This window comes from Myodes glareolus, chromosome 2, assembly GCF_982192425.1.
Source record: "Myodes glareolus chromosome 2, mMyoGla1.1, whole genome shotgun sequence".
NCBI classification, from domain to species: Eukaryota; Metazoa; Chordata; class Mammalia; order Rodentia; family Cricetidae; genus Myodes; species Myodes glareolus.
In genome coordinates, this window is record NC_142027.1 from 97,212,158 (window position 1) to 97,237,888 (window position 25,731).

Genomic DNA, 25,731 nt, shown 5'->3' on the forward strand with positions numbered 1-25,731 from the left:
ACACATGCAGGCAAAACACTCATACACATGAAATAATTATAAAAAAATCTTTTAAAAAAAACTAAACTAAAGCCCAAGCCAGCTGGGGATGTATCTCAGTTGAGCGGCTCCTGAGTAGGAATGAAGTCCTGGGTCTGTCCCTAGCACTGACGGTACAAACTGGGCATAGTGACACACACCTGTAATCCTAGCACTCAAGGGGCAGGAGGATCAGGAATCTAAAGTCATTCTTGGCTATATACAGAGTCTGAGACCAGTTTTAGCTACAGGAGACCGCGTTTAAAAGACAAAATGTCTGCCAGGTGGTGGTGGTGCGCACCTTTCTTTACTCCCAGCACTTGGGAAGCAGAGGCAGGAGGATCTCTGTGAGTTCGAGGCCTGGCCTACAAAGTCAGTTTCAGGACCATCGGAGCTGTTACACAGAGAAACCCTGTTTCCACCACCCTGCCCCCGCCCCTGCAATGTCGTGAAAGTTACTTGCTTGTGGTCGAGGCTCCTGTCACTAGTTGCGACTCTAGGCTCCCAGTAGCAGAGGGATAAGGAGAAACTCAGCAGAGGGGAGGGGCACCGGGGCTTTCCATGTGAAGGCCCAGAGGGCTGGCTAGGTTGTTTGGTACCGGTAAACAGAATATGGGAGGACACAGGATGAGATGGGCTGGGAAGCAGCAGTCTCTAGGAATAGCAGTCTCTAGAATAGGAATAGTGCTAGGGTGAGGACGCCCCTCAGAAGGTTGGGGAGAGGGGCAAGAGTTTGGGGTTGGAGACGCCAGTGACAAGGATGGAGTCTTGTGGCTAGGTGTGGACTGTGGGAGACACGACACAAGAGATAGAGAGTAGTTAAAGTGGGTTGGGCTGGGATATAGAGCAGGTAGAGTGTCTGGCTAGCTTAGAACTCTCTCTCACTCACACACACACACACACACACACAGAGACACACAGACACACAGACACACACACACACACACACACACACACACACACCACCTGGACTGTGAGTTGAAGGAGGAGGTTGATCCTTGTCCAGTCCAGCCTTGCCCTGCTGTGGCCAGGACAGCACGGGAAGAGGTGAGGCTGATTTTGATTCTGGCCTTAAGGTGTCTTGGGCTTTAGCAGCCATTGTGCTATGTGATATTGCCGCTGCCTGGAGACCATCCTAAGTCCCATATAGGGGCCCCAGCCGACAACATGGTCTCTAGGGCCAAGTTTCAATACCCCTGCCTACTGGCACAGTACTCCAACCCGCGGCCTCCCTGGAGGATCTGGCCCTGCCGGGATTCCCCCAGGCCTGGTCGTTCCCGCAGACGTCCCAGGAGCTCGTTCCCACGGGTCCCACGGTCGCTAGGCTGCAGGCTGGGGCCCAGGTCCTCTCGGCTGGGTTGTCAGAGTGTGGTGCAAGTGGCAGCACATGGCGGCAGAGCCCGGGCGCTCGTGGACTCAGGCTCGCACTGTGTATGGCGCTAAAGAGGCGCTGAGGCGAGGCGTGGGCCGCCGGCAAGACCCCAGCACGCAGCCCAACGGGCCGGTCCCCGAAGACATCCGCGCCCCGGGCCGCCTGGCTCGCTTGCGTGGCCAGCTGCGGGCCGAGGCGGCGGGGCGAGCGGAGGCACCGCGGCTGCTGCGGTTGGTGGAACGCGCGGGCGCGCGAGCCGGGGCGGCGGGGATCAGCGAGAGGAGCGAGGCGCGCAGCGGAGGCTCGGTGTGCTCGGTGTGCGGGGAGCCGCGCGGCGGCGCCACCTATCCCGCAGACGTCCTGGAGGTGAGCGAGCGGCGGCTGCAGGAGGGGCTGGCGGCCGTGCGTGCGGAGCTGGGTGCGGGGCTCGAGGCGCTGCGCGCGGAGCTGCGGACAGAGCTAGACGCTCTGCGAGCCCTGCTGCCGCCGCCGCCGCCGCCCGCTCGTCGCGAGCCCCGCGGTCCCGCCCTGCTGCGGGCACTCGGCACCGTGAACGCGTTGGTTTCGGCCTCTAGGGCCACGGAGAACGGTCCGGACGCTCCAGCCGACGGCCTGGCAAACCGAGCCGTGGCCCGGAAGAACCACAAGAAAACCCCAGTGCCTCCAACGGCTACACAAGGCGGAGGAGATTGAGGGGCTCTGGTGGCTCCAGAAAGGAGCAAATTGGCTGATGTGCGGTCCTCCTACGGACTCCCCAGATGCCGCCAATGATGCTCCATTATTTAAAGGGCTGGCGGCAGTAGATGGCTTTGCGCTACCCTGGACTGAGGCTGCTCTGTAGAGCCTGCTTTAGTCTTGAAGCTGGGGAAGAATCTGGACCAGAATGTGACTGCTATGGAGGAGTTGGCAGAGCCAAGGAATCTGCAGCCTGGAAGCAAATGGTTGCATTTTTTTATTCTTTTAAGTCCTAGGGGGCAGGAAGGACCTCCATGCACAAGAATAGCACTGTTACACTGCTACGTCTAGGGACGTAGGTAGCTGACACAGCGCCACTTCAATATACACCTCTACATGGCATGACCTGGACATCACTAGCTAGCCACCACTACTCTACTGATAATGGGGCCACCCTCCTACCGTAGTGTCATGTCAGTATCCTTTGGACTCAGCCTGGAAGGTGATAAGGACACAGCCCTTCACTCAGCCCTCCCAATAGTCACCCAGCACCAGCTTCTCTCTAGAAAACATTCCACAGGGTACTAATTTCCCCAAGGTGTCACCAGGAATGGCTTCATAGCACTTTGTCACCAAATGCAACCAACTTAGTGCCTTCTGCTGGAGCCTGCTTTTTCTCAAGGACTGGCTTGGGGTCGCAATGAGGATCATCATTTTAATGCAAACCCCCTTTTTGGTTACCCAGCTTGTTTTTAAAATAAAATGTGATTTCTGGTATAGGTGGCATTTTTGAGATGTACTAATTTTCTCCCTTCCCTTTTGACTGGGAGATTCAAAATAACATGTTGATGCAGGTAGGTGTCAGAGTTGGGTAGCTGAGTGGGTCTCAGTTTTGGAAGAAGTTTCCATGATAGAGTGGGCAAGAGGGCAGTCACTCAGGAGCCTCTTGGTTGTATGGACTTTAAGGCTGCAGTGAGGTTGGGGAAGGATTCTCTCCCCACTGTCCCCTTGACCACTAGACACACGCCTCTTCCCAGCCACATTAGGTCAAAGTCGCTCTGCATCATTTATTGTCGAAGCAGGAGTCACCCCTGGATCCTAGGGGCCCTGCCAGAGCCCAAGGCTGACTCCCAAGCCCAAAAGAGCCAGGTGCAAACAGGGCAGGATAGGGACTGAGGACCGGATGAATGCTCCAGGAGAGGCTGATACCCTGCGCCCTCCAAGAGGTTGCTGGGGGCGGAAATTATCCATGAGCGGTCTGGGGTGCAAACCTGGTGGTCCCGACTGGAGCATGGTCTGGAACTGGGCTACCTAAGGGTGGGTAAAGATCGGTCAAGACGGGTGGACAGAGAAGGCAGGGGTGGCAACTGAGGCTGTGGGAAGGAGCCTGGCATTGGGTAGGGGTAGTGGCTCCCACCTGCGCGTGCCCAATGGGTACGGGGTTTTCAAAGACTGTCCAGAGCACGACTGGCTGGCAGCCCGGCGTGGTCAGAGACCCGGAGTATCGGTAGTAGTGCAAGAGCCCCACGGCACTTGGCAGCAGGGAGGCCAGGGGGAAGGATGTCAGGTTCACAGAGACCCCTGTGTGGCGGGAGAGAAGCTGGAACTCCCCCCACCCCGCTTTTGTTCCTCACCCACCTACCTTCCAGCCCAGATGGGACCCCGCAGCTCCTTACCAGGTGAAGATACATTTTTTAGGGCAGATACAATGGCAGAGAAATTGGTATTGTCCCTGTTCTCCTCCTGGGGAGAATTCCAGTGAGAAGGGCTTTGAAGTTTGTGTGTGTGTGTGCGCGCGCGTTTCCAAAGAAGAGACAGGATAGTTGGGACACCAGTGGGAAGGTCCCAGATGGACGGTCTGGGAGATCTTGGGGTGGAGTGAGGAAGGTCTCTTTTCACGATGTCCATCAACACTCCATGGGCCCTCACCCCCTGAAAATTCCCTAAGTCCAATGATGCCCACAAACTTCAAACAGATCCCTGCTCTCCAAGACCCTCTTTCGGGAAACATGCATGGAATCACACAGTCCCTTCCTCACCACCAACAGCACAGCCAGCACAGCGAGTCCATCCGAGTGGCTTTGTGCCTCCCTCACGTCCTGGTACTTCATGTTCATGTGGAGCATGTGCATCTAGGAAATACAGACCACGGGTGGTGTCCGGCTGCCCTCTGCTCCCTAAGCCCACCTTCCTTCTGGTCATCTTGAACCCACCTCCATAGAGTAGTGCTTCTCATCCAGGCTGTGCTCTGAGCCTCTGCGCCCTGGACTGCCCCAGTGGAAATGCAGCTGCAGCAGCCGGTACCCTGGTGACGGCAGCCCAGCCCCTCGGATCACCGGGCAGCTCTGCTGACAGGAACTTACTCGCAGTATCACTGAAGGTGGAGGAGCATATGAGAGTCTATCCCTCCCCAGCAGACTCCCCTGCTGTGGAAATCAAACTGACCCCAGCAGTGCAGTTATGAGGGTCCTGATTTCTTTCCAGCATCTTGACATCTAGGTGTGAAACTGGCCATGGTAAGCTTTATTTATAGGGAGGTTCTTGCCACCTCCCTACAGTGTGCAGAGCCTCCCCTGCTTTGTTCATGAGGATTTAGATTCTCATGTGTGTCACATTCTCATAGCTTCTTAGGTCCGTCCCTTTGTGTGTTTTGGGAGGGGGTGGGGTGGTGAGATCTTTGGAGAAGCTGCTTTCTCAGCTCCTCTGTGTGTCCTGATCCCTGTGTATGGGTAAGATTCCTGTAAGCTGTGAACTTCTTGGCTCTGTCTATTTGATCCTGACCTTATGATGCTGACCTGTATGGCCATCGTTCTCCAGGGTCCACGGGTCTAGAGGTGCTGAATCATAGCCTTGAAAGATGAAGGGCTCAAGAGTATAGTCCCGCTGGACCAAGTGAAGGTCAATGTTGATAGGGGACTGGGCTGGGCCCCCACAAGCAGGTGCTAGCTCCTTCCAGTGGGTAGGGCCTGAGGAGACAAGGACTGAGATCTGCAGCAGGGCCAAGGAAGCTGTTTGGGAATGTACTGAGGGTGGATCCCATAGCCCAAACATTCCCAGCTGAGGATTGTCTTCTCTCCATCCTCCCTCCACAACTGATCACAGTGGCTCTCTAGACCCATCTGACTTAGCTAACGAGTGAGTCTGCAGGCAGACTGTCCCATACACAGGGTAGACGGATGTGGGATATGACACAAGTTGAGGACCCCCCTGGCTCCACCCATAGGCTCACAGACCCTGACCATGAATTACAGCAGACACACATGATCACGGTGTGCCTGCTGCTTAGTGCTCAGTCCTTTGGAGCATAGGAGTTGGCAGAGACCAGACAGATTCACACAGCCTGTCACAACTGTCCTCACCGCACTTTGGGTCTTGGGAGTCGTAGCACCAGGTACCTGCAGGCAGGAGGCAAGGACTGAGCTATTTAGTTCACGTGGCCCTTTAAAATTCAGTTTGGGGCTGAGATCGGGAATGGGGTCAGGCTAGCCAGGAGAGGTTGTTGCCCTGTCCATGCATCTCCTACATGGTGTCAGGTAGACCTAAGCCCACACAGGCAGACCTTGGTGCTCACCCTCGGAGTCCACCTGTGCCACAGGTTGCATGGTGAGAAAGCAGAGCAGGAAGCCCAGGGCCCACATGATGCAGCAGTGGCTGTGACTCTGGAGAACTGAAAACTGGACAAGAAATGTGTGCCCAGGCTACTTGAAAGGCTGCTCATTCATGCTGAGGCGGGGCTGTAGAGGGCTGGAGTGGGCGGGGCCCAGGTAGGGCCACTAGGAACAGAGGTGGGCTGGAGCTGGTCTAGGGCTGCGGCAGTCAGTGTAACAGCATTAATTCTGAAGGCTGTCTGATTATTATTCTCACAGCAGAAGCAATGGGAGACAGGGACCCGGGGTGATATGCCAAAGCCACGAAGGGCACTTTGGAGACTAGTGACCAAGACTAAGAAGCTAGGGAAAGAAGGCATGAATGTTTCTTGACTTATTACAAACTCAAGACTCCAACCCATCCCAAGTCCAGGTCCACAGCTGCCTTCCTGCTGATGCTCCTGTCTGAGGACCACTCTGCTAAAAGTCTTGGGAGAAACTGCAGCCCTTCTGTGGTGGGGACATCGCAGTAGCTCAAGCCCCCTTGCCTAAGTCTCAGGCACACTGAAGCGGGGTCTCTGACTCTTTGGCTTCCTGATGTGTCAAAAGATCATGTGACAGTCCTGCACTTGGACATCATGTGTCTGTAGATATGAGAAGATTTGTCCTACTCATGATTACCAGGGAGTGGGCTGGAGGCCTGTCCCTCTGGGTATGCCAGTAGTCAGCATCTCTTTGCCATTGCCCCAGGTAGTGCAGTGGTAGAGCACTTGCTTAGCATGTGTCCCTGGATTTATCCTTAGCACTGCAAAAACAAATACAGCAATTACTGGAAGACCAGATTCTTCCCAGGTGTGTTGAGGGATTGAAGGACTCAGCAGTTCCTTACTAACCCTGACCTCTTGTCAGGCTTTGTGAGAGCCTGTTCAGTCACTGCCCTTCCAAGCTAGTGGGAAAAGCTGTTAGGACAGCAAGTTAGATTACAGCTGTAACTCTCGTTCCTGGGTTCTGGTCACTGAGGGCTCCTGCGTGCACATGGTGCACATAAATATATTCAGGCAGAAGAGTGCATGCACACACACACACGCACAAACACAAACTATAAAAACTAAAATATGATGTCTGGCATGGTGGTGCACGCCTTTAATCCCAGCACTCAGGAGGCAGAGTCAGGCGGATCTCTGAGTTGCCTGGTCTACAATAGTGAGTTCCAAGACAGCCAAGGCTATGCAGAGAGTCTCAAAAACAACAACAAAACACACAACCCCCGCAAAAAAAAAAGCCAACTAAATTAATATTTTTTTTTTAAAGAAGGTAAGCTTAATTCCAGAAATTACTATCAAGAATCCTGGTGTGCCACAGAAACGACAGTAGTAAACACAGCCATCTGGAGCCTGCCATGCTTTCTCTGTTCCCACCCCAGTCCCTACCCCCGTGTAGGCAGAGTGCCAGAGTGGATGAGTGCAACCCCTCTTCAGGAGGAGCCCAGCCCAAGTCAACAGGCCCTGCTAGTCTTTAGCACCTTTGGACTTCTGGAAAGACAAGACCACCCAATCATTTTATAGATGAGAATCTTCCCAGAGGACCCGAGCTTCTCCAGCCCCTGCAGGGAGGCAGGGTTCAGCCAAGCCTGGGTGTAGGTAGTCAGCCCAGCCCTCTGAGAACCTAGAGCTGCTCTGCTGGAAGGGGCTGAGGGACTAAGTCTCATGTCCTTCCCTGCTCAGTCTAACTCACACTGGTCACCAGTAACCAGAGGGAACCAGCACGCCTGTCACTCTTGTAACACTTCAGAGGGAGCACAGGGTGGCCCTGCCATGTACCCTGTACAGAGATGTCCCAGGCCTAGCTGTCTGGTTCTTAACAAAAGGGTGTCAGAAGCCTGCTGGATGCATATAAGGGCTGAAAACTTAGAAGAGCTCTCGCTATAGGGCTGGGCCGCAACAAGGACTGACCTTGCCGTTTCCATAACACAAGTTTATTTGGCATTGGATGAAATGGTTCTCACAGCATCTTAAGAAAGGATTAATGCCAACCCGACCAAAAATACACCCAAACTAAAACCTTTAGTGAAAGGAGTATGTAAAAACAGGCATTGAGACAATGTACAGAATCAAATTCCACCTCAAGGCAGGTCAGAGGGCACCCAGCCTCTCACAAGAGTGGCAAGGCAGTCCTGGGAACGGGACCTCCCAGGAGCTTGGCCTGTCCCTCTGGGGCCTTGTGGGATGGGCACAGAAACACAAACCTTAGCAAATCCTGGACCTGGGATTATTCACCAATAAGGTATGGAGAGGGTGGCAGATGCCAGTGCTTGGAACTACAACAGCAACAGTTCAAACAGCCCCAAACATAGGCCACATGCACCCTGAATGCTTGCTCGACAGACCTTGGCAGTCCTGCAGGCCCACCTCAGCAGCACCATGGTCCACTTTAAGTCACCCTCTTCACCTCTGCCTCCTACAACCAGGCCCCAATCCCAACAGTCATTTGGTCCCCAGAGAATTTCAGTCTGTACATATGGCCTTCTGAGGCACTGCTGTGTGGTCCTTAGGACTCTTCAGGGTGGCCTGGCACCAAGACAATTCCCCACTGTTGCTCTGGAGCGTGGCTTCCCAGTGCCCAGCATTCAATACTTGCTGGAGGCATGATGAACTTCCTGCTCTTCTAAGCCATGAGTGGAGGAGGCACGAGCCCTTTGGCAGAGGGATGTCTGCAGCAGCTAGCCTGTGGGCTCAGCCTTGGGACAGACTACCCAGGGACAAATCTTAAACCTCCAGCCAGCTCTGGGGATTCAGTCTGAAGATGCTCCACGTGGGAGGGGAAACAGGTTTCCAAGCAGTGTAAGGATATGCCTAGAACTGTGCAGGTCTGATCAAGCACCACAGAGCTGGAGGTCGTAGTCGTTTCTCCCACTCATGTTCTTAGCTGGACAGGAGTCCCAGTCCCACTGACCACGGCCTAGGCAGCAGCTCAGACACACTGGTCTAGGAGCAGCCCAAGAACTCATACGGGGCAGTGGGCCATCCTGAGCTCCCGTGAACTCACCTGCAAACATTTGGCCACGTGAGGACACACATAGATACAGAGATCCAGACATTCAACATAGAAAAGATACGAATGTGCTAAAAATTGCACAGAACCTTGCTTAATCTCCAAACCTTAGAAATGCTGAAGGCCTGTGTCAGGAGACAAGACCACGGCATGGAGTTGGCAACAGGGTCCTTTGGGCAAAAAGCCCCAGGTATCCAGTGCTGCGGAGGGGCTGGGAGGCATGTGTGTGGTCAGCAGATGCTGCTGGGCTCCAGCGGTGGTCACGGGGTGAAGTGGACTCATGTGACACAACCACAGGGTGTCTACTGAGCCAACTCTCTTCCCAAATGAATAACCCTTTATGGCACAGACAAGGCGAAGGTCATTCACCAGCAAGCAGAGCACAGGGATCCAGTGGGTGGCAGAAAAAAGCCAGCATGCCCAACCCTCCAAGGGGTCTAGAGTCTACTCCCGGGGAGCCATGCAGAGCTACGCCATGGAGAGTGCTGCCCAGTTGCTGACCTCAAAACAAAGCTAGAAATGGGGCAGCAAGTTCAATTTTCTCCCAGGGACTGGCACCTCAATATTTGCATTTGGGGGCAGACAGAATGCCCCAGAGAGCCAGTGCAGCAGCTGCAAATGCTTTCCCTGGAAGTTCACAGATGCTCTGTCTCTAGGTAGCGGCCTCTAGGTAGCCACTGGTGTTACATATAGTGGTAGCCCTGCTCTGTCTACACTGGTGTGCTCACTGGCTGGTGACTGGCTTCTGGGGGTGAGACAGTGCAGTAAGCAAGCCCATCCAAAGATATATTTGGTGTGAGTGCATCCCACTGCCTCTGTTCTCTTGGAAAAGTGTGGTATGAACACCTGTGTCATTCTGCCATTTAAAAATGAGACTGAGAAGCCCTCAGATAAAGATGGCACAGGCACTTGCTTCTCTCTTGGGGTGCCTGGCTTCAGTTTCTATGTACACACCTGCTGCTGGTGGGGATGTGGCAGTGGAGTGGGTCCAGGCTCTGACAGGACCCCTTCAAGTCTCCCACTGGGATAGGTGTCTTCTGAACAGGAAACAGATACCCCTAGTCCACTGGGGCCATGAGCTGAGCCACCTACACCACAGTATTGAGGGAGCTACGGGGGTGGCGCCCACCACCTGGTGGTGTTTCTGTAGCTGGGGTGCTCCCACTCTGGGCAGGATCAGGGGGCACCAGCAGGGCACTGCTACTGTCTGTGGAGTCTTCCAGATCTGCCAAGGAGGTCTCTGCAGGGGGCAGTGGAGGATCCAAGTGCCTGGGCAATGCACCTTCAATACCACCTTCCCTTGGGGTTGGCAGGCTGGTCTCCATGGGTTCAAAGGCATCGTCATCTGCGGGAGAGCAGAGGGATGTCAGAAGTGAGTGATGGTTTGGTGAGACCGAGGATCCTCTTCCTGACTGCTGAGTGGGAAACAGGACCTAGGGGAGCTCCTAGCCTAATGTTCTGGCAGACACAGTTCATCTTGCCACCACTGTTTGTGGTGGGTGAGATGCAGTGATCAACTCCTCAGAACAAAGGGAGACCAGAGGGAAGGTACTCTGACTCCACAGAGACACACAACAAGGAGCTTCTGGACAGAACCCCCTGGGCTGCAGCAGAACTATGGCAACTACAGCAAAGGGGCTGGGCGGGAGCCATTGTGTCAGCACCAACCAACCACCCTGCTTAGTATTCTGGGCTGGTTAGGAATATCGGTGACCAGAGGCCAAGGCTATGAGCTATTTCCATCCCCGCTTCCTGCTCTGCAACCTTGAGAGGGAAATTGGCATTTATCTAGTGCTGACTTGGTGGAAACTCATCTTTTCTCAACACTTCTGCAGTGCTGAAGATTCAACCGAGGGCCTCTAGCATGCTAGGCAAATGTTCTACAAATTGAGCTATGTCCCAAGCTTTGATTGTGGCCTTTCTGACAACAGTCTCTGACAATCTGCTCTGAAGGCAGGAATCAAATTCTCCTAGCCCCAGACCTCAAGGGTGTTAAAAGTCCCACTCGGCTGCAGAATGCAGGGAACAGGAGAACACTCCTGCCTAATGGGCCAGGGATAAAAGCGGCACACTGGACATTCCTCCTGAGCTATGTAGTCTAGGAAGAACTACTCAGGTCAGGTGGGAACAGGAAACTTTTCGATATAACACGAGGAGCTGCTATAGTGGTGTCTTTATGATTTAGAACAAGCTCCAGAGCTGGGACAGAACCAGATTTGTCCATGTGGCCCCTGCTGCCCAGGCCCCCACTGCTTTATAGAGAAGAGTCGAGGCCCTGAGAGCTGCCCAGCCACTAATAGGAAAAGAGAAGGATGTTGCCCATGGATCCTCAGAACTCTCCACACCCTGAAGGAGGCTGGGACCAAGAGCCTTCTGAAGGGGCAATCTTGAGAATGGCCCTAAAGTAATATTGAGAAGGCAGCCAGAAGGAAAAGCGGGTCCCCAGATCCCAGGAAACCCTACAGTCCTACCCCTGCATTCCTGATTGCTTGACAACTCCATATTCCCTCTCCCTAGGGTGGATAGGCACCTGCAGGGTCGTAGAAGACACTGTCCTGGTTGATGGAAGCCTCATAGGGCGGTGGTGGATCATCCGGCTGGTCCATGTCTGGGTACTTGTAAGCTGTATAAGGAGGCGGAGGGTCGTGGAAATGGAAAGTCCCACCTTCCCCGTCGTCAGAAAGATGTAGTGGGGTGAGGCCTGTGCCAAACCCATCTGGGCCATAGTCAAAGCCTGGGATCCTCCGGCCAAGGTTGAAATGGTGCACTGAGCCGTCAAAACAGAGAAATAGGAGGGAAGCTGTGTGATTTGGAGGCAGTCTCCTGAGCCTCCTTCCCAAGGCTGACCCTGCCACCTCAGTGCCACACTGCTGTCCCTGCCAGCCCAGTGTCACATTCTGTAACCATCTATCCACTTCCCAGCCACACACCAACAGGTGGCATGAGATCCTGATTTAGCTAGAACCTCCCATCCCTGTGTTTCTCCTACCCTGACACCTGACTACAGGAGCACCCTTGGCATCACTGTAGCTCCAGCTCCAATCACTTCTGGGTATCCATCTATTTAGAAACTTAGATGAGCACTAAGGCAGATCAGGAGGACACTGCCGTCAACTGCTGACATCAGGGTTCTAGTCAGCGAGCTTCACCCCAGGCCTAGAAAACACTGGGGAATCCTTTCACAGAACAGGTGAGATCCCTTGTAGCTGTGGGCAACTTGCTCCTAAGCCTCCTATTGTTGAGGAGAGGCCTTTCAGCCAGGAGCTGGAGAACTCTGGCTAAGACATTATGTCAGCTTCCTGCTGTGGCTATAGGAACCTGAGCCTCTGCTGCAGGTAGCCCATACCCAAAGCTCATCACGAGAAAGCATGACGTTTAGGGATGCTGCTTCTAATAAAGAGCAGAGAGGGCAGAAAGCCTGTCTTGAACTTTAGTCCACAAACACTTCCTCAGGCATCTCGTGTCTCTGGCTCTCCAAGGTGTGTTCAGCCCCAAAGCAAGCAGGTATGTAGGTGCAGAGGGACACTGCTCTCTCCTACCTTACCAGGTTCTATCTTGAAGGGATACAACTTAGGACTGGGGAGACTTGGAAGAGCTAGGATGACTGGAGAGGGGTCACTATCGTGGCCCTTGGAGGGTACTCACAGTTTGCTCCAATCAGGGACTCAATGCGCTCCCGGCGCCGCTGGCGCAGTCGGTGGACCATGAAAAGCAGCAGCGAGAGGATGAGGAAGGAGGAGATACAGCTGACGACCAGGCGCATCCCACTTGCCATGGAGTCAAACAGGCTGTTGCCATCTATGAGGAAGGGTGAGCAGGAAGGAAAGCAGCTGTTCTGAGAAAAGGAACTTGCAGGGCTAGCGGTGGGGCAGAACAAATGCCGCATGGCTGAGGTCCTTAGGCTGGCTGAGGCTTCTCCCCTCCACCCCAATAGTTGTTTATACTGTCTCTGACAATTTTTTTTTTTTTTAGAACAGAGAGTAAAAGAAAACTGCTCAAGTTGGGCGGTGATGGCGTGTGCCTTTAATCCCAGTGCTCATGAGGCAGAGGCAGGTGGATCTCTGTGAATTTGAGGCCAGCCTGCTCTACAAGAGCTAGTTCCAGGACAGGCACCAAGGCTACAGAGGAACTCTGTCTCAAAAAACAAACAAACAAAAACAAAAACAAAAAAATCCAAAAGACAAAAAACCTGCTCAAAATTGAGAATCTATTGTGACAACACTGAAAAGGCAAGAAAGGGGACATAGCTCAGAAGGTTCCAAAGGCGCTGCACACTGGGCACCATCTCTCTGTTCTGGGACACAGTGGCTGTCTGGCCACCGTGTGAAAGCCCGCTGCCACTGCCACTGAGCAAGGAAGCAGAGACTTCTGTTCTAGGACTGTTTTGCACTAGCTGGACTGTGATATAACTTGGGGGCCAGGTGCCTTACCAAGGTTGTGTGTCTAACAGCGACAGAATAATAATACAGGTAAGACTAAGCCTGAGCTCACTGGAGGATGACATGGAAGAGAAAGCTGCTACACCGTGCCTTCCAACAACTGTCTGGGCCAAGACTCACAAAGGAGAATTAACTTGGACATGCCCACAATTTCCACTGCAGCTGTGAGTCCTCAAGCCACAGCAGCAAAATCACAATCTCACTGTGGCACACACGCAATAGAGCCCAAATGCTGTAGGAGGTTCTTCTGTTCATGTGTTGCTTTCACTGGTTAATGAATAAAGAAACTGCCTTGGCCGTTTGATAGGGCAGAACTTAGGTAGGCGGGGGAAAGAACTGGGAGGAAGAAAGCAGAGTTAGAGAGAAGCCATGGATCCTCCACCTGAGACGGACGCTGATTAGGATCTTTCCCGGTAAGCCACTGCCATGTGGCAATACACAGATTAATAGAAATGGGTTAAATTAAGATACAAGAATTTGCCAATAAGAAACTAGAAATAATGGGCCAAGCAGTGTTTTAATTAATACAATTTCTGTGTGGTTATTTTGGGGCTAAGCTAGCCGGGTGGCTGGGAAGAACAACTGGGCCCTCCTCCTACAACACACAATAGATCCCAGGGCAGCCTTCACTGCACATGCCTGAAGCAGATTTTCTGTAAGAAGCCTCAGCTATACTGTGTACACTCAGAAGGGCCCAGGACAGCAGCAGCAGCTTCTTTCTGGATGAATTTGGGGAAAGAGGATGCTAAACTGCCCTCCTGATGCACTGGAGATCAAGAAACAACAGGTTCAACCTGAAGAGCCCTTCTCAGTCCTTCCATTCTTTAGGGAGGGGCTACTGGCATTTAGTGAGTATAGGTCAGAGACACTGATTACCAGATAGCCAGGAAGCCCCTCACCACTCAACCTTGGTCCAATATGCCAATACACCAAGATGGACCTGGTACACACTGGGGACTCTCAGGTGCGTCTACTGATGGTGCATGATTGATGGTATGCGTTATACCAGGTATAACATGGTATAACTATGAAGGTAGTACGTGGCTTCTATTGCCAAGTGGCTGCACTGTGTGACTGGTGCTTCTAATGTGCTCTCAACCTCGATATAAAGTATCAGGCCGATGGGTTAGGATGTGGCCCCTCCTGAAAGCAGGAAGGCTCTGCATATGCAGTGACCTACTCTATCTAGAGTTGCCCACTCCCCACCTCTACAAGTTTTGGAAGGCAGGTTCCAAAGACTAGCCTAAAACAATACTCAACGAGCCACGTATGTACAGCCAGGCTACAAAGCCCTAACAAATCCTGCCAGCCAGCTTGATCTAGACCAGTGAATGGTTCTAAACCTTCCTAACACTGTGACTTTTAAATACAGTTCCTCATGTTGTGGTGACCCCCCTACCAAAAAACTGTTTTCGTTGCTACCACTTCATAACTGTAATTTTGCTACTGAGTGGTGTCTTAGTTCCTAAGACCATTGGAAATAGTGTTTTCTGATGGTCCCACAGGTTAAGAACTGCTGGTCTAGACAATACAAATGGCCCAGCTGTTTGGCCCTCTTTTCACAAGACCAGGAAGTGATGTTTTCAATCGTGGAGTGGGTATGTGGGAAAGATTCACCCAGTCAACAAGCTGCTTGTTTGGATGTCTCTGATGACCCTCTGTGATCCCTGTTTGTGGGATGGTGACAGGTCTGTCCCCTGGAGGCCAGCACTGAGTTCCCAGGTGAGTGCCTAAGGAAGAAGCTCCATTCAAATGACTAATTCCTAATCAGTTCTAAAACTATGTTCAAGGACTGCCCCTCTACCTCTACTGTGGGGACCAGGAAGACACATCTAGGACCAAGCCACCCACAGTGAGGTACAGAGCAGAGAGCTGTACTGGGATCACATGGTAAGAGAAGGTCCCAGGAACACACAAGGCATTCTAACCACTCCACGCTAGTCTGTGTGCTCTCAAGCTTAACTCTCTTCTGGTCCATGAAGATAACTTTCCCGTATGAGTGATAGTAAACATTTTCTCCAGGTTCTTCACAGTATGATTCTGTATCTTCTTTGGCAAAGTATAATTTAAATAATTTTTAATACAGCTGTATTTTCTTATTATTGAGCTTTTAGAAGGTTTGTCTGTCTTTTGAGACAAAAATCTCATATATACCAAACTGACCTCAAACTTGTTCTGTAGCCAAGGGTGGCCCTGAGCTTCTGATCCTCCTGCCTCTAGGCCTGTGCTCCCACGCTCCATTTTGCAATGCTGGGTAGGGCTCAAACCCAAGGACTCATGCACGCTAGGCAAACATGGTATGAACTGTTATGTTCCCAGGCCACAGAGTTCTTTATATTTTTTGAAAATAAGAATTCTGTCTGACTTATGTTTTAGAAATACTCTTTCTTTGTAAGTGGCCTGTTTGTCTTTTCATTTGTTTTTTAAGGAAGAACTTGAAAATTCTATTAAATATAACTTAACCAATGTTTTTAAAGATCACGCTTGCATTTAAATCTTTGCCTGTCCCATGAATCCCATGGCATAGATACCCCTCATCCTTCCGTTTTTTTGTTTTTTTTTTTTGAGATGAGGTTTCTCTGTGTAATAGCCCTAGCTATTCTGGAATTAGCTCTTGTAGACCTGGCTGGCCTCGAACTCACAGAAATCTGCCTGCCTTTGCCTCCTGAGTGCTGGGATTAAAGACGTGCACCACCACCATCCGGCCTCTTCTTTTCTTATAGAAATGTCAGTTTAACATTCTTTAGTCTGGTTTATAAGATTCTTGACTACTTACTTCAGTATCAGATGTGGTCTTTATGGATAGCTGGCTACCCCCAAGCATTTGTTCAAAGATTGTGTCTGTCCAATTACTCTTCCTTGCTTGTCGAATGTTTCATCAATTTTAATTTCTATTTCTTAGTTTTAATCTATACCCCACTGTTCTCATTAGTAACCCTGCTGCAGTTGCAGTCTAAGCTGTGAACTGGGAGTCATACACTCTTACTCTGTAAAGACTGTCTGGGATATTCTAGCTCTTCTGCCAGTCCAAGTAAATACATTACTTAGGAATACATTAGCTGGATTTCTGTTTTGTAAGCACCATCATCTACAGTAAATTTGGGAAAAATTAACCTACTAGTGACACCGAGCCTTCTAACCCACGAACACGACATCTTTCCTTTTATTTAAGCCTTTAATTTCGTTCTTACCTCTGTTTTTATGCTGGCAGCATGTTCAATGTGCAACGTTTACAGTTAGATGTTTCCTATTTGGGGGTGCTATTTTAGGTGGTACTTTAATGTTCAGTGTTTAACTGTTACAGACAGTACACATAAATACAATGCATTTCTGCAGACTGATCTTCCATCTGAAGACCTTGCTAAACTTAGTAGTTTAGTAACTTTCCTGTAGATCCTCCTTTCTTTGTAATTATACCATTTTCAAAGAGTGATGTTCTCATGTTTCCTCCCTTGCTCCAAATGCCTACTGTTTCCCCTTCTCCCAGCAATGCCTCTGGCCTTGAACAGACGTCGAAGAGAGTCACCTTTGCATTACTGAAGGCCATCACTGAGACTCTTCCTGTTGTCTCTACTTGTACAGCAGGGTTGGTCCTTGGTGTAACTGAGTAATCCCTAGTAAAGGACTCTATGGAAAAGGCAAGGTCCTGTGGAAACAGCACAGCAGAGCAAGTCCCGGTCAAGCTCCTCCAGATGTGTAGGAAAGTGGCCTGCAGAAGCTCAGGGCCTGCCTGCTCTGCTGAGAAGTCCCCAATGGCTGGTCAGACTTAACAGACAAACTATATCACAGATGGGCCACCCTATATCATCTGGTCATTTCTACAGAGCCCAAATAGAGAGGCAAGGGCAGATTCCTAACAAGTAGAACTACGAACTCAGATGATGTAGTTTGTGAAAGTTTCAAGTTTGACTCCCATAAATAACATCTAAGCTGGAAGATTACAGCAGTGTAGCTAGGGGCACTTTGCAAATACCCAATTGGCATTTGTATTTCCATGACCCTGAATGGATGCATCTATACAATGAGAAAACTGTCATTTTCTGTGGGAATTCTGTGGGAATTCTGTGTCAATTCTGTGGGAAGGAAGAGGTCCATGTGTCAACCTCCCTGATCCCAAATTTCCTTGGTGGATTTCACCAAAAGCACAGTCTCTGCATATCTGATGGTACATGTGCAGAATGCCTTGCTTGCCCAGCCTCAGTCGTAGCCTCTAGGACAGCTCCAGTCTCCTACTTAGCAACCCTTATGGAAGGACGGTGATGGCACTTTGCTCAGCGAATAGTACTTACAGTTGTGGCCTCATACTCCAGCTCCAGCCTCCCTCCCACAAAGCTCCTGGAGAATGAGGACACAATCTTCATGCCTGCCCAAGCTGCTTTCCACAGGGCCTACCCACATCACTTTCACACTATGGCACCCAAGAAAAGAAATTCATGCTTTTAGTTCCTGTTCCTCTTGAGGTTCTAGTTCATGCTGAGATGTCAGTGGCTCAGATGGACAGCAGAGAAAGACACCATGCAGGGTGTGTCTGGGTGCTGATGTGCCTGAGCTGGGCTCTCATCTGTTGAATTCTCTCCCAGGAGTAGATATAGGACCCAGGGTTGCACGTGCTAGTAAGTGCTCTATCACCGAGAACATCCAAGTCCCATGTATGTTCTTCTGTCCCAAGTGAAAGGAGCACAGTTACTCTGAAACTTGATTACACAATGTGTACCGTAGAGCACCACCCAGTGGTGAAATTTTATCCTAACATTAAGGGCATTATCCTTAAAACAGTGCCGATTATAAGTAAGGACTACTTATTTCACTACCTTCTACATCCCACCAAAATACAAGGAGGAAGAATTCAAAGGCACGTGTAAATTTCAGTTTTAGGTCTTATTCTTAAGAAGTGAATGACAGGTCTGAAGCTGGCAAGTTGATTTGTAAACACTACCTTAGAGTGAGAAATAGGCAATGTGGGTTGAGGAAAGAGAGATTAATGGGCTTTTGCAGATGCCTATTGAGGCCTTGAGCCAGCTATATAAGCACATGTTGTCACCAACGTTGTGTCGTATACAAGAGCTCTTGAGAATACAGTCACTACTTTTGGCTATGGGGTGGTCTGTCTCACCTGGGTCCAGACACATGAACTTGCAGCATTCCTTAGGGTCCTTGCGATACTGCTGACATCCCTGGGGCCGCTCACACAGGGCAGCAACACACATCTCAGGTTCCCCTCGATGGCATGTACAGCTCAAACATGGGTCATCTCCCTTGGGAGTGAAGTAGAACCCTTCATCCACCACATTGTCTTTGATATCAACACACGTCTGACCTGCAAAGGGCACAAATGCATGAATGTATGTGTTTTCAGCAGCACTGAGCCCTGATTCCCCACCATTACCTTGCACCTTTGGAAGGAACAGGGCTACTGAGGGGCTGGTCAGGACTTTTCTGCAAGTCCTCCCTGTATGGCATACTACGGATCTGAAGCAGTCATCACACATCAGCTGGACAAAGCACAGCTGGCCATGACAAATAGAGGCCACTAACTCAGAAGAGAATAGCAGATTTTAGGGCAAAGGTCCCTGAAGTATTTGCTTTTAAGGCACCTTCTCATACTTCATTTATGAGATTTTCTAAATGCTAAAATGCAGATGTTAATTGATATTAAGTATTTAAAAATTGGAATGTGTATAACAAGCCTCTCGGTGCTGCAAGATGATCCCCTGAAACTGAGACATAGGTAGACAAGCTGCACAGAAGAGACCCAGAAGGCTTGAGTAGGAAAAAGAGCTACAAACTAGTCCCTTAAGCTAGTAAGCAGATGTGAGGGATGCATGGGGAGAGGATGGTTATGAGGCAAGGAACCTGGAAAAGAAAGCTTGTTCTACTCTCCAAGTGGCACGGGGTTATCTAGAAAGAGACTTTAGAAATCTTACAGCTCTCCTTAATTAAGGCTGGGACCACGCACATGGCCACCAATGTCCAGGGGAAGAAAGACAGAGAACATTCTGTGCTACAGCAGTGAGAAAAGGACAAGGAAAAAGAAACAGAACCTTCAGAGAACTACAGGACGCCATTAAGTACCCCAAATGGTTATGCATCAGCACAGGCCATCGGCGTGGCCACTTCTGTAGTAACCAGCCAGCGCAGTTGGGAACTGGTCAATGATTGTCAATGTGATTGCCAATTTTGTTTGCCAACTTGACTGTATTAATTACCTGAAACAGAAAGACCACACCTTCTGGTGGCAGCCCACATAAAAAGACATGGAAAAAGGAATTACTTTGCCTGTTTGTCCTTACTCTCTCAGGTGAGCTGATCTACCCTGCTGCTGAGGCACTCCAGGATTTGAACCTACTCCTTCAGGGTTCCAACAGACTGGCAGCTCTCCAGGACCCTCCAAGACTCCAGTGTCAGCACAGGACTGCTGAGTTACCCAGTCTTGTGGAATGAACAACTAAGGGATTCTTGACCTTTCCAGTGTTGAACCATTCAGACAGTATCCTGTAAGCCAGTCTAACAAATGCCCTTTCAGATGTGTCAATTCTAGCAGGTCTGTTTGTTTAGAGAACCCTGACTAACACAGTCAACTATACATTCTACCTGTACTTCCAAATCAGGCAAAAAAAAAAAAAAAAAAAAAAAAAAGGCCAACATGCTCCCCACCCACCTAGCTAAGTATTCTATCCCTCGCCAGCCACCGAATCCTGCTCTCTCGGAACCTTCCAAGCACCCTAAGATGCAATGCTGAAGCTAACCTACTGCAGAGTTGACATGCACTGGTAAAAGTCACTTGCTAGAGACTCAGGGCCTTGAGGGCTGATGCAGAATCAGAACACCAGCCCTGCCACCAGCAGGGTACCAGCACCAAGCCAGCCCCTGTTGACTGTCACTGGGAAATTTTTTCAGGTAGTCTCTGAGGCAGCTCAAAGGGCAGACCAAATATGGAGGATGGAACAGATAGTTAGAATAGGAAGACTGTGGCATGCTAAGATGAAGGATCCCCTGCACAACAAACCAAGCAGTAAGTACCTATGGCTACTGTCATACATGACAATGTTTCTTTTTAATGAAAAATAAAGAAAATAACACCATGCTTTGAAGCTGAAGATCAGCAGAAGCAGACCAGATGTGGCACAGACGAAAGAACCACAAATGTCAACAATGCCCACACAGTAAAGGTTCTAACACACAAGATCAGAGGGTGCCTTACTCACCGATCTACCTGGGAAGAGACACTACGACCAAGGCGGCCCTTATGAAAAAAAGCATTGAGCTGGGGGGTTTCAGAGCGTAGCCCATTATCATTATGGCAGAGACCATGGTGGCACACATGAGCTGGAGTAATAGCTGAGAGCTACATCCTGATCCACAGGCAGAGAGACTGAGAGAGAGAGACAGAGCGAGACACAGACAGAGAGCCTATCTAAAGACACACTTCCTCCAATAAGGTCACACCTCCTAATTCTTCTATCCTTTCAAATAGTTCCACTCCCTGGTGACTAAGCATTCAAATATATGAGTCTATGGGACTGTTCTTATTCAAACCACCACGGATGGAAAAGTTAGTCAAGAAATGGAAAGACCACGCAGGAATTCTAGAAATGCAAGGCACAGACAAAAGAGTAACGCAACCAGCCCCTTAACAGGCCCTTAAGTATGTCTGACATAACAACGACAAGAACTGATTCAAACTCAAGAACAGAAATGAGACCGAGAGACATGGAAATAAGATGCCACGTGATTCTGGACTGGATTCCAGACCGGAGAAAATTAGTTATAAAAGGACATTACTGGAACCACTAACAAAACTGGAACAATGGACTGGTAATGATGGTACAGTATTACTGACAAATGAAATATCCTGAAGTTGAAAAATGTACTGTTTATGCAAGAGTGTGCATTTGTTCCTAGTAAATACACTATATTGCTATGAGTAAATACACTATATAGTATGTCTCATAAAGGGCATAAGGAAGCACATTACACCATCCTTGCAATTTTTCCTAAGTGTGAAATTATACCTAATAAGTTACCCAAGGTTACTCCTGCTTTCCCCTCCCAGTACAGATGGTCCTTTGTCTTGTCTATCAAACACTCAAAGACAAAGTAATCTTGAACACGTACAGATATAAAGAATGGTATGGGACTGCTTCCCAATGTACTTTATGTATAATATATACCCATAAATATATATAATAAATATAAATGCTGACATAAAAGCGAGCCAGTCTGCCTGCCTGGGTAGTGGAAGTGGTAGCTGCTGGCCCAACCTGCTGCTCTCTTGCTGTTGCTTCAGCTTCCCAGCTCCCCTATCCCAGAGGGTAGCCTGGCTATACATGGCCAGAGAGCTCTCAAGCTTTGGCCTCGACCAGCACAGCAGATGGTGGCAGCAGGCACAGGATACACAACACCAGGGAGAGCTGGAAGTAGCCACAATTCACTGTCTCTTCTGTGCTGCTGCTGAGGAGGTAGCAAAAGTAGATGATCAAAACTCAAACGAAGGTGCTGAAGTGATTTAAATAACCTACACATGCAGTAACCGTCCTGCCATGCATGTTACAGCGAAAGATTTTGGTTTGATGGAAAGGATTATGTGATCCTTCGATATTCAGGGGCAGAATCTGAAGACCATTTCTTTGTTTTTGCTAAATCTCCTCTGACAACTCCAGGAAAAAGGAAGTACTGCTTAACTAACAGCTAAGTCCCTTAATGTTCCAAGCGCATGCAGGATGTTCTTACTTCAGCTGCAGTCTGGAACTGAAGACAAGTAGGAGAATGGACTTTGGTGAGAACTGTACCAGAGAGTGGGGAAGGAACCATCCACATCATCCCAGAGCTGGAAGGGTGTGCAACTAGCAGCTGTGTTGTTGAAAGACCATTCTAATCACAGGACAAGATTACATATTTTATTCAACAGCTACTGAGAGATGGAGAAGTAGGAATTCTGTAGAAAAGTTCATGTCAATCACTAAGGCAGTCAGAAAGTGCTTCAGCCCAGACCTGGTCAAAGAATTTAACTGGTGTGATGCAGATGATGTGGACTGATTTAAGACAGTACACTCGAGTCAACCTTATTTAGAAAAATAAAGAGAAAGAGAAAAAAGAAAGAAAATTTTGGGAAAGGCATCTGTTTTCCAGTCTGATGACCCATGTTAATCTCTAGAAACCACATGGTGGGAGAAAAAAAACTAGCTCAATCCTGATCTTCACATATGTGCACATACATGTTTAAAAATAATAAAAAGATCTCGACAATCTGGTCACCAGGCAGAGGCGACACCTCCCTGCGGAGCTCTCCCAAATCCCGTCCCAGCCTTTATCCAGAGCCCTCATCTGGCGATGGATGGAGATGGAGGCAGAGAACCACGTTGGAACACTGGACCTAGCTCCCTAGGTCCAAATGAGAGGCAGAAGGAAAGAGAACGTGAGCAAAGAAGGCAAGGGCAGAGGAAACCTTCATCCGACGTTGGATGGCGATACAGATGGAGACCCATATTGGAACACCGAACTGAGCACTCCACGGTCCAAATGAGGAGCAGAAGGATGAAGAAAATAAAAAAAGTAATCAGGACTGCGAGGGATGCGAGCACCCACTGATACAAGGGGACGGATCTAATGAGAGTTCACCAAGGCCTGTTGGACTGGGACTGAACGAGGACATGATCTAACCAGATTCTCTGAATGTGGCTGGCCCGGAGCCTTTCTGAAAAGCCATTGACAATGACACTGGGACTTGCTTCCTCTGCATATACTGGATTTTGGCGCTCCAGTCTGTTTGGACTCTCACCTTCCCTGGACCTGGAGGGAGGGGGGAGGAACTTGAACTTCCCACAGGGCAGGAAACCCTGACTGCTCTTAGGGATGGAGAAGGAGGAGGAGAGGGAGTGGGGGGAGTGGGAGGGTGTTGGGAGGAGAGGCTGAAATGGAAACTTTTATAATTTAATAAAAAAAAAAAAGCTTACAAAAAAAATAAATAAATAAACTTTGGAAAAAAATAATAATAAAAAGAGTCTTTTCATTGACTTTTGTTGAAAGAGATTCTTAGGACATGAAACATAAAAAAGTATCTTTAATAATGTGTTTGTGTGTATGTCTGCGTGTAGGTATGTTCACGTATGTGTGGGTGCCCATGGATATCAGAAGAGGGCATTAAGTTTCCTGGAGTTGGAGTTACAGGTGGCTGTGAGTTGCCCAATATGGCTACTGTGAATTAATTGTACATAGTTCTTAACCACTGAGCCATGTCTTTAGCCTCGTGTTTGATTTTACACAAACTATGTTGGTGGTTGTGTAAAATAATTCAGAACTGCTGGCTGGGCTCAGATGTCCCCTCTATAAGACGCTCAGGGACTTTAACATTGCCTCCTTAGGGATTTGAATGGAACTATAGATGCAAAGCAGAGGATGAGGAACTGAGTAGCAACAGCCTACAAATGACTGATGTTCAAGTTGTCACACACAGGCAGGGCGTGCAATCTGCTTGGAGGACTGATGCAGGCATCCACATTTGGGCTGTACCAACTATGTCACTCACACCATGAAGGGTATGTAATGAATCTGGACCTAGCATGTCATCACAACCTAGTGTGTGGCGTCATGTCATAAAATTGATTTTATAGTTATGAAGGTAAGGAAAACAGGAGGAGAGACAATCTTTCTAACAATCTGCTATGTCTGGATGGTTGCTGTTGAGATTTCAAACCTGTTGCAAAACAGTGAAAACAAACACGATCATACAGGAACAGTTAATGATAATATCAACATGCTAATGTAGAAGAGGGACAAAATGTTATGTTTAACTTCAGATTCAATATTTGAATCTTATGTGCAACAAGTAAAAAGTGTGCTTTAGTTCTTTTTGTGCCCTGATATTTTGTAGATTAGTAAATTATCCAAGATTTGATGGGATTTATCAATATGCATATAGTTAGAAAATGCTGGAGTTGGACACTGCTGAGCAGGCAGTACAGGGATAGTCTATATTCCATACTTTTCATATTTTGATGGAAAAAAAGGAAAAGACAAACTGTAGTAGAGGAATAAAAAATGGCCAAGGAAAGGAATTCAACAGACACACCTGGCCAGTGAGTACTCTCCATTTCAGTCATCTCCAGCTGCCCCTCCTCTCCCTAGCTGCTACCTCCTTTCTCAAGCCCACCAAGGGTATATTTTGCAAGTGCTTTAGGAGCTAAGAAGCACCCCTCCTGGATGTGTCTTGATTCCTTGCACTGTTTCTTGCTTTGGACTAGCACTGTTAGACTAGCACTATAATGGCATTTCTTTTTAAAAACAGCTTCTCTGCCAAAATTAGTATAATCAAAACCTAACATCTTTTTTTTTGTTGTTGTTTCTTTGTTTTTTTGAGACAGGGTTTCTCTGTAGCTTTTGGAGTCTGTCCTGGATCTGGTAGACCAGGATGGCCTAGAACTCACAGAGATCCACCTGCCTCTGCCTCCTGAGTGCTGGGATTAAAGGCATGCGCCACCACCACCCGGCCACCTAACATCATTCTAATGAAGGCAAAATACCTGCCCGCCCGCCCGCCCGCCCATCCGTCCGTCCATCCATCCATCCATCAACCTGTCATCTGTCTCACAATGTAACCCTGGTTGGCCTAGAACCTAGAACTCAAGAGATCCACCTGCCTCTGCTTTCACAGTACTGAGATTAAAGGTGTGTGCCACCAGGCCCAGCAGAATATGACTTTTTTATATGTTCTATATAAATTATTGTTAACTTTTAATATGTTGAATACTTTTCATTTTGAAAACTGGATCTCTGATTGTCATTTGTATCTGAATAACTTATAAAATTTCAACTTACACTTATTTGCTTGTGTATGTGTGTGGTGGATGCATATGTGCCATGGTGCATGTGTGCGGGTTGAAAGTCAACTTGCGGGAAGTTCTCTCTTCACACCAGCTGGGCACTGACCTCAGTGCCAGGCTCAATCTCACTGGCCTTGGGGATATTTTTTAGTGCCAACAACTGACATATTGTGGAAAGTTAATTTTCTTTGCATTTTATGATATCTGAATTATGAAGAAAAAGTTGCGGCAATAAAGTTAAAACTGAATTACATTTAAAAAAAACAGACATATGAGCCAAGGAGAGTACAGAAAAGGAATGGACCAGGTCAGGATCACTTCTTATAAGTTAAAATGAATTAAAAAAAAAAAGTGAATCTAAGTATCAGCAAATGAAATTCAGCACTGTAAGATACTCAAGCCAAACAGGGTGGCCAAACAGTCACTTGAGCCCAGGTGTTCAAAATCAGCACGGGCAACACAGTAATCTAGACCAAAGTAAAGGTCTAACAAAAATGAACAAAGTGGTAAGATTAAAGAAGAAAACTCTGAAAATCAGAAAAAAAAATTCTCTAGTAAAACTCAGTATTTTTTCTTTTGTGCCATGAATGTTCTTGGAAAAGTAGGAAAAGAAACACAATTCCTCTACTCCCAAGGATACATTTGAAAATTCTATAGAAAGCATTAAGATTGATGCTGAATACTAAACACACGCTCGGTATTCCTAATCAACACTGTACTGGAGACCCCAGCAAGAAGAGCTCAAGAAATCTGGGTGCAAGGTTTCAAAG

At 48.8% G+C, this 25,731-nt stretch overlaps 3 protein-coding genes across 6 annotated transcripts in view; 1 reads left to right on the forward strand and 2 right to left on the reverse strand.

The window, feature by feature from the left end:
- Positions 1-520: 520 nt before the first annotated feature.
- LOC146895520 (protein FAM246A) lies at positions 521-2,101 on the forward strand. The gene has a single exon (XM_085684396.2). It carries the CDS (start codon positions 1,406-1,408, stop codon positions 2,081-2,083), a length of 678 nt encoding a protein of 225 aa, XP_085540522.2. The 5' UTR covers positions 521-1,405; the 3' UTR covers positions 2,084-2,101.
- Positions 2,102-3,107: 1,006 nt separating this feature from the next.
- On the reverse strand, positions 3,108-7,466 carry LOC125411901 (carbonic anhydrase 15-like). Of its 2 annotated transcripts, XM_048452338.3 has the most exons (8): positions 5,637-7,466; positions 5,425-5,460; positions 4,861-5,031; positions 4,279-4,439; positions 4,108-4,197; positions 3,742-3,808; positions 3,483-3,646; positions 3,108-3,376 (listed from the first exon to the last, which is right to left on the reverse strand). In XM_048452338.3, exons 1-8 carry the CDS (start codon positions 5,701-5,703, stop codon positions 3,164-3,166), a joined length of 969 nt encoding a protein of 322 aa, XP_048308295.2. In that variant the 5' UTR covers positions 5,704-7,466; the 3' UTR covers positions 3,108-3,163. The 2 variants fall into 2 exon arrangements, with proteins under 2 accessions (XP_048308295.2, XP_085540519.2); XM_085684393.2 differs by lacking the exon at positions 5,425-5,460.
- A 145-nt stretch (positions 7,467-7,611) lies between these two features.
- Dgcr2 (DiGeorge syndrome critical region gene 2) overlaps positions 7,612-25,731 on the reverse strand; it is a 64,257-nt gene continuing 46,137 nt past the window's right edge. For all 3 annotated transcript variants that reach the window (XM_087903262.1, XM_048452333.3, XM_087903261.1), the window contains exons 7-10: positions 18,256-18,459; positions 12,349-12,501; positions 11,234-11,470; positions 7,612-10,048 (exon numbers count right to left, since the gene is read on the reverse strand). In XM_087903262.1, the coding sequence (XP_087759388.1) occupies positions 9,792-10,048; positions 11,234-11,470; positions 12,349-12,501; positions 18,256-18,459 (851 nt within the window). In that variant the 3' untranslated portion in view covers positions 7,612-9,791. The remainder of the gene's footprint in view (positions 10,049-11,233; positions 11,471-12,348; positions 12,502-18,255; positions 18,460-25,731) is intronic.

What these genes read in the sequence shown, in the direction of transcription:
- LOC146895520 (XM_085684396.2), top strand. Translation starts at nt 1,406, where the DNA reads ATGGCGGCAGAGCCCGGGCGCTCGTGGACTCAGGCTCGCACTGTGTAT.
- LOC125411901 (XM_048452338.3), bottom strand. Translation starts at nt 5,703, where the DNA reads ATGTGGGCCCTGGGCTTCCTGCTCTGCTTTCTCACCATGCAACCTGTG. An exon ending in AGAAGCACTACTCTATGGAG is followed by an intron (nt 4,198 to 4,278) that starts GTGGGTTCAAGA and finishes TGTATTTCCTAG; the next exon opens with ATGCACATGCTCCACATGAA. An exon ending in TACCCATTGGGCACGCGCAG is followed by an intron (nt 3,377 to 3,482) that starts GTGGGAGCCACT and finishes ACCCACCCTTAG; the next exon opens with GTAGCCCAGTTCCAGACCAT.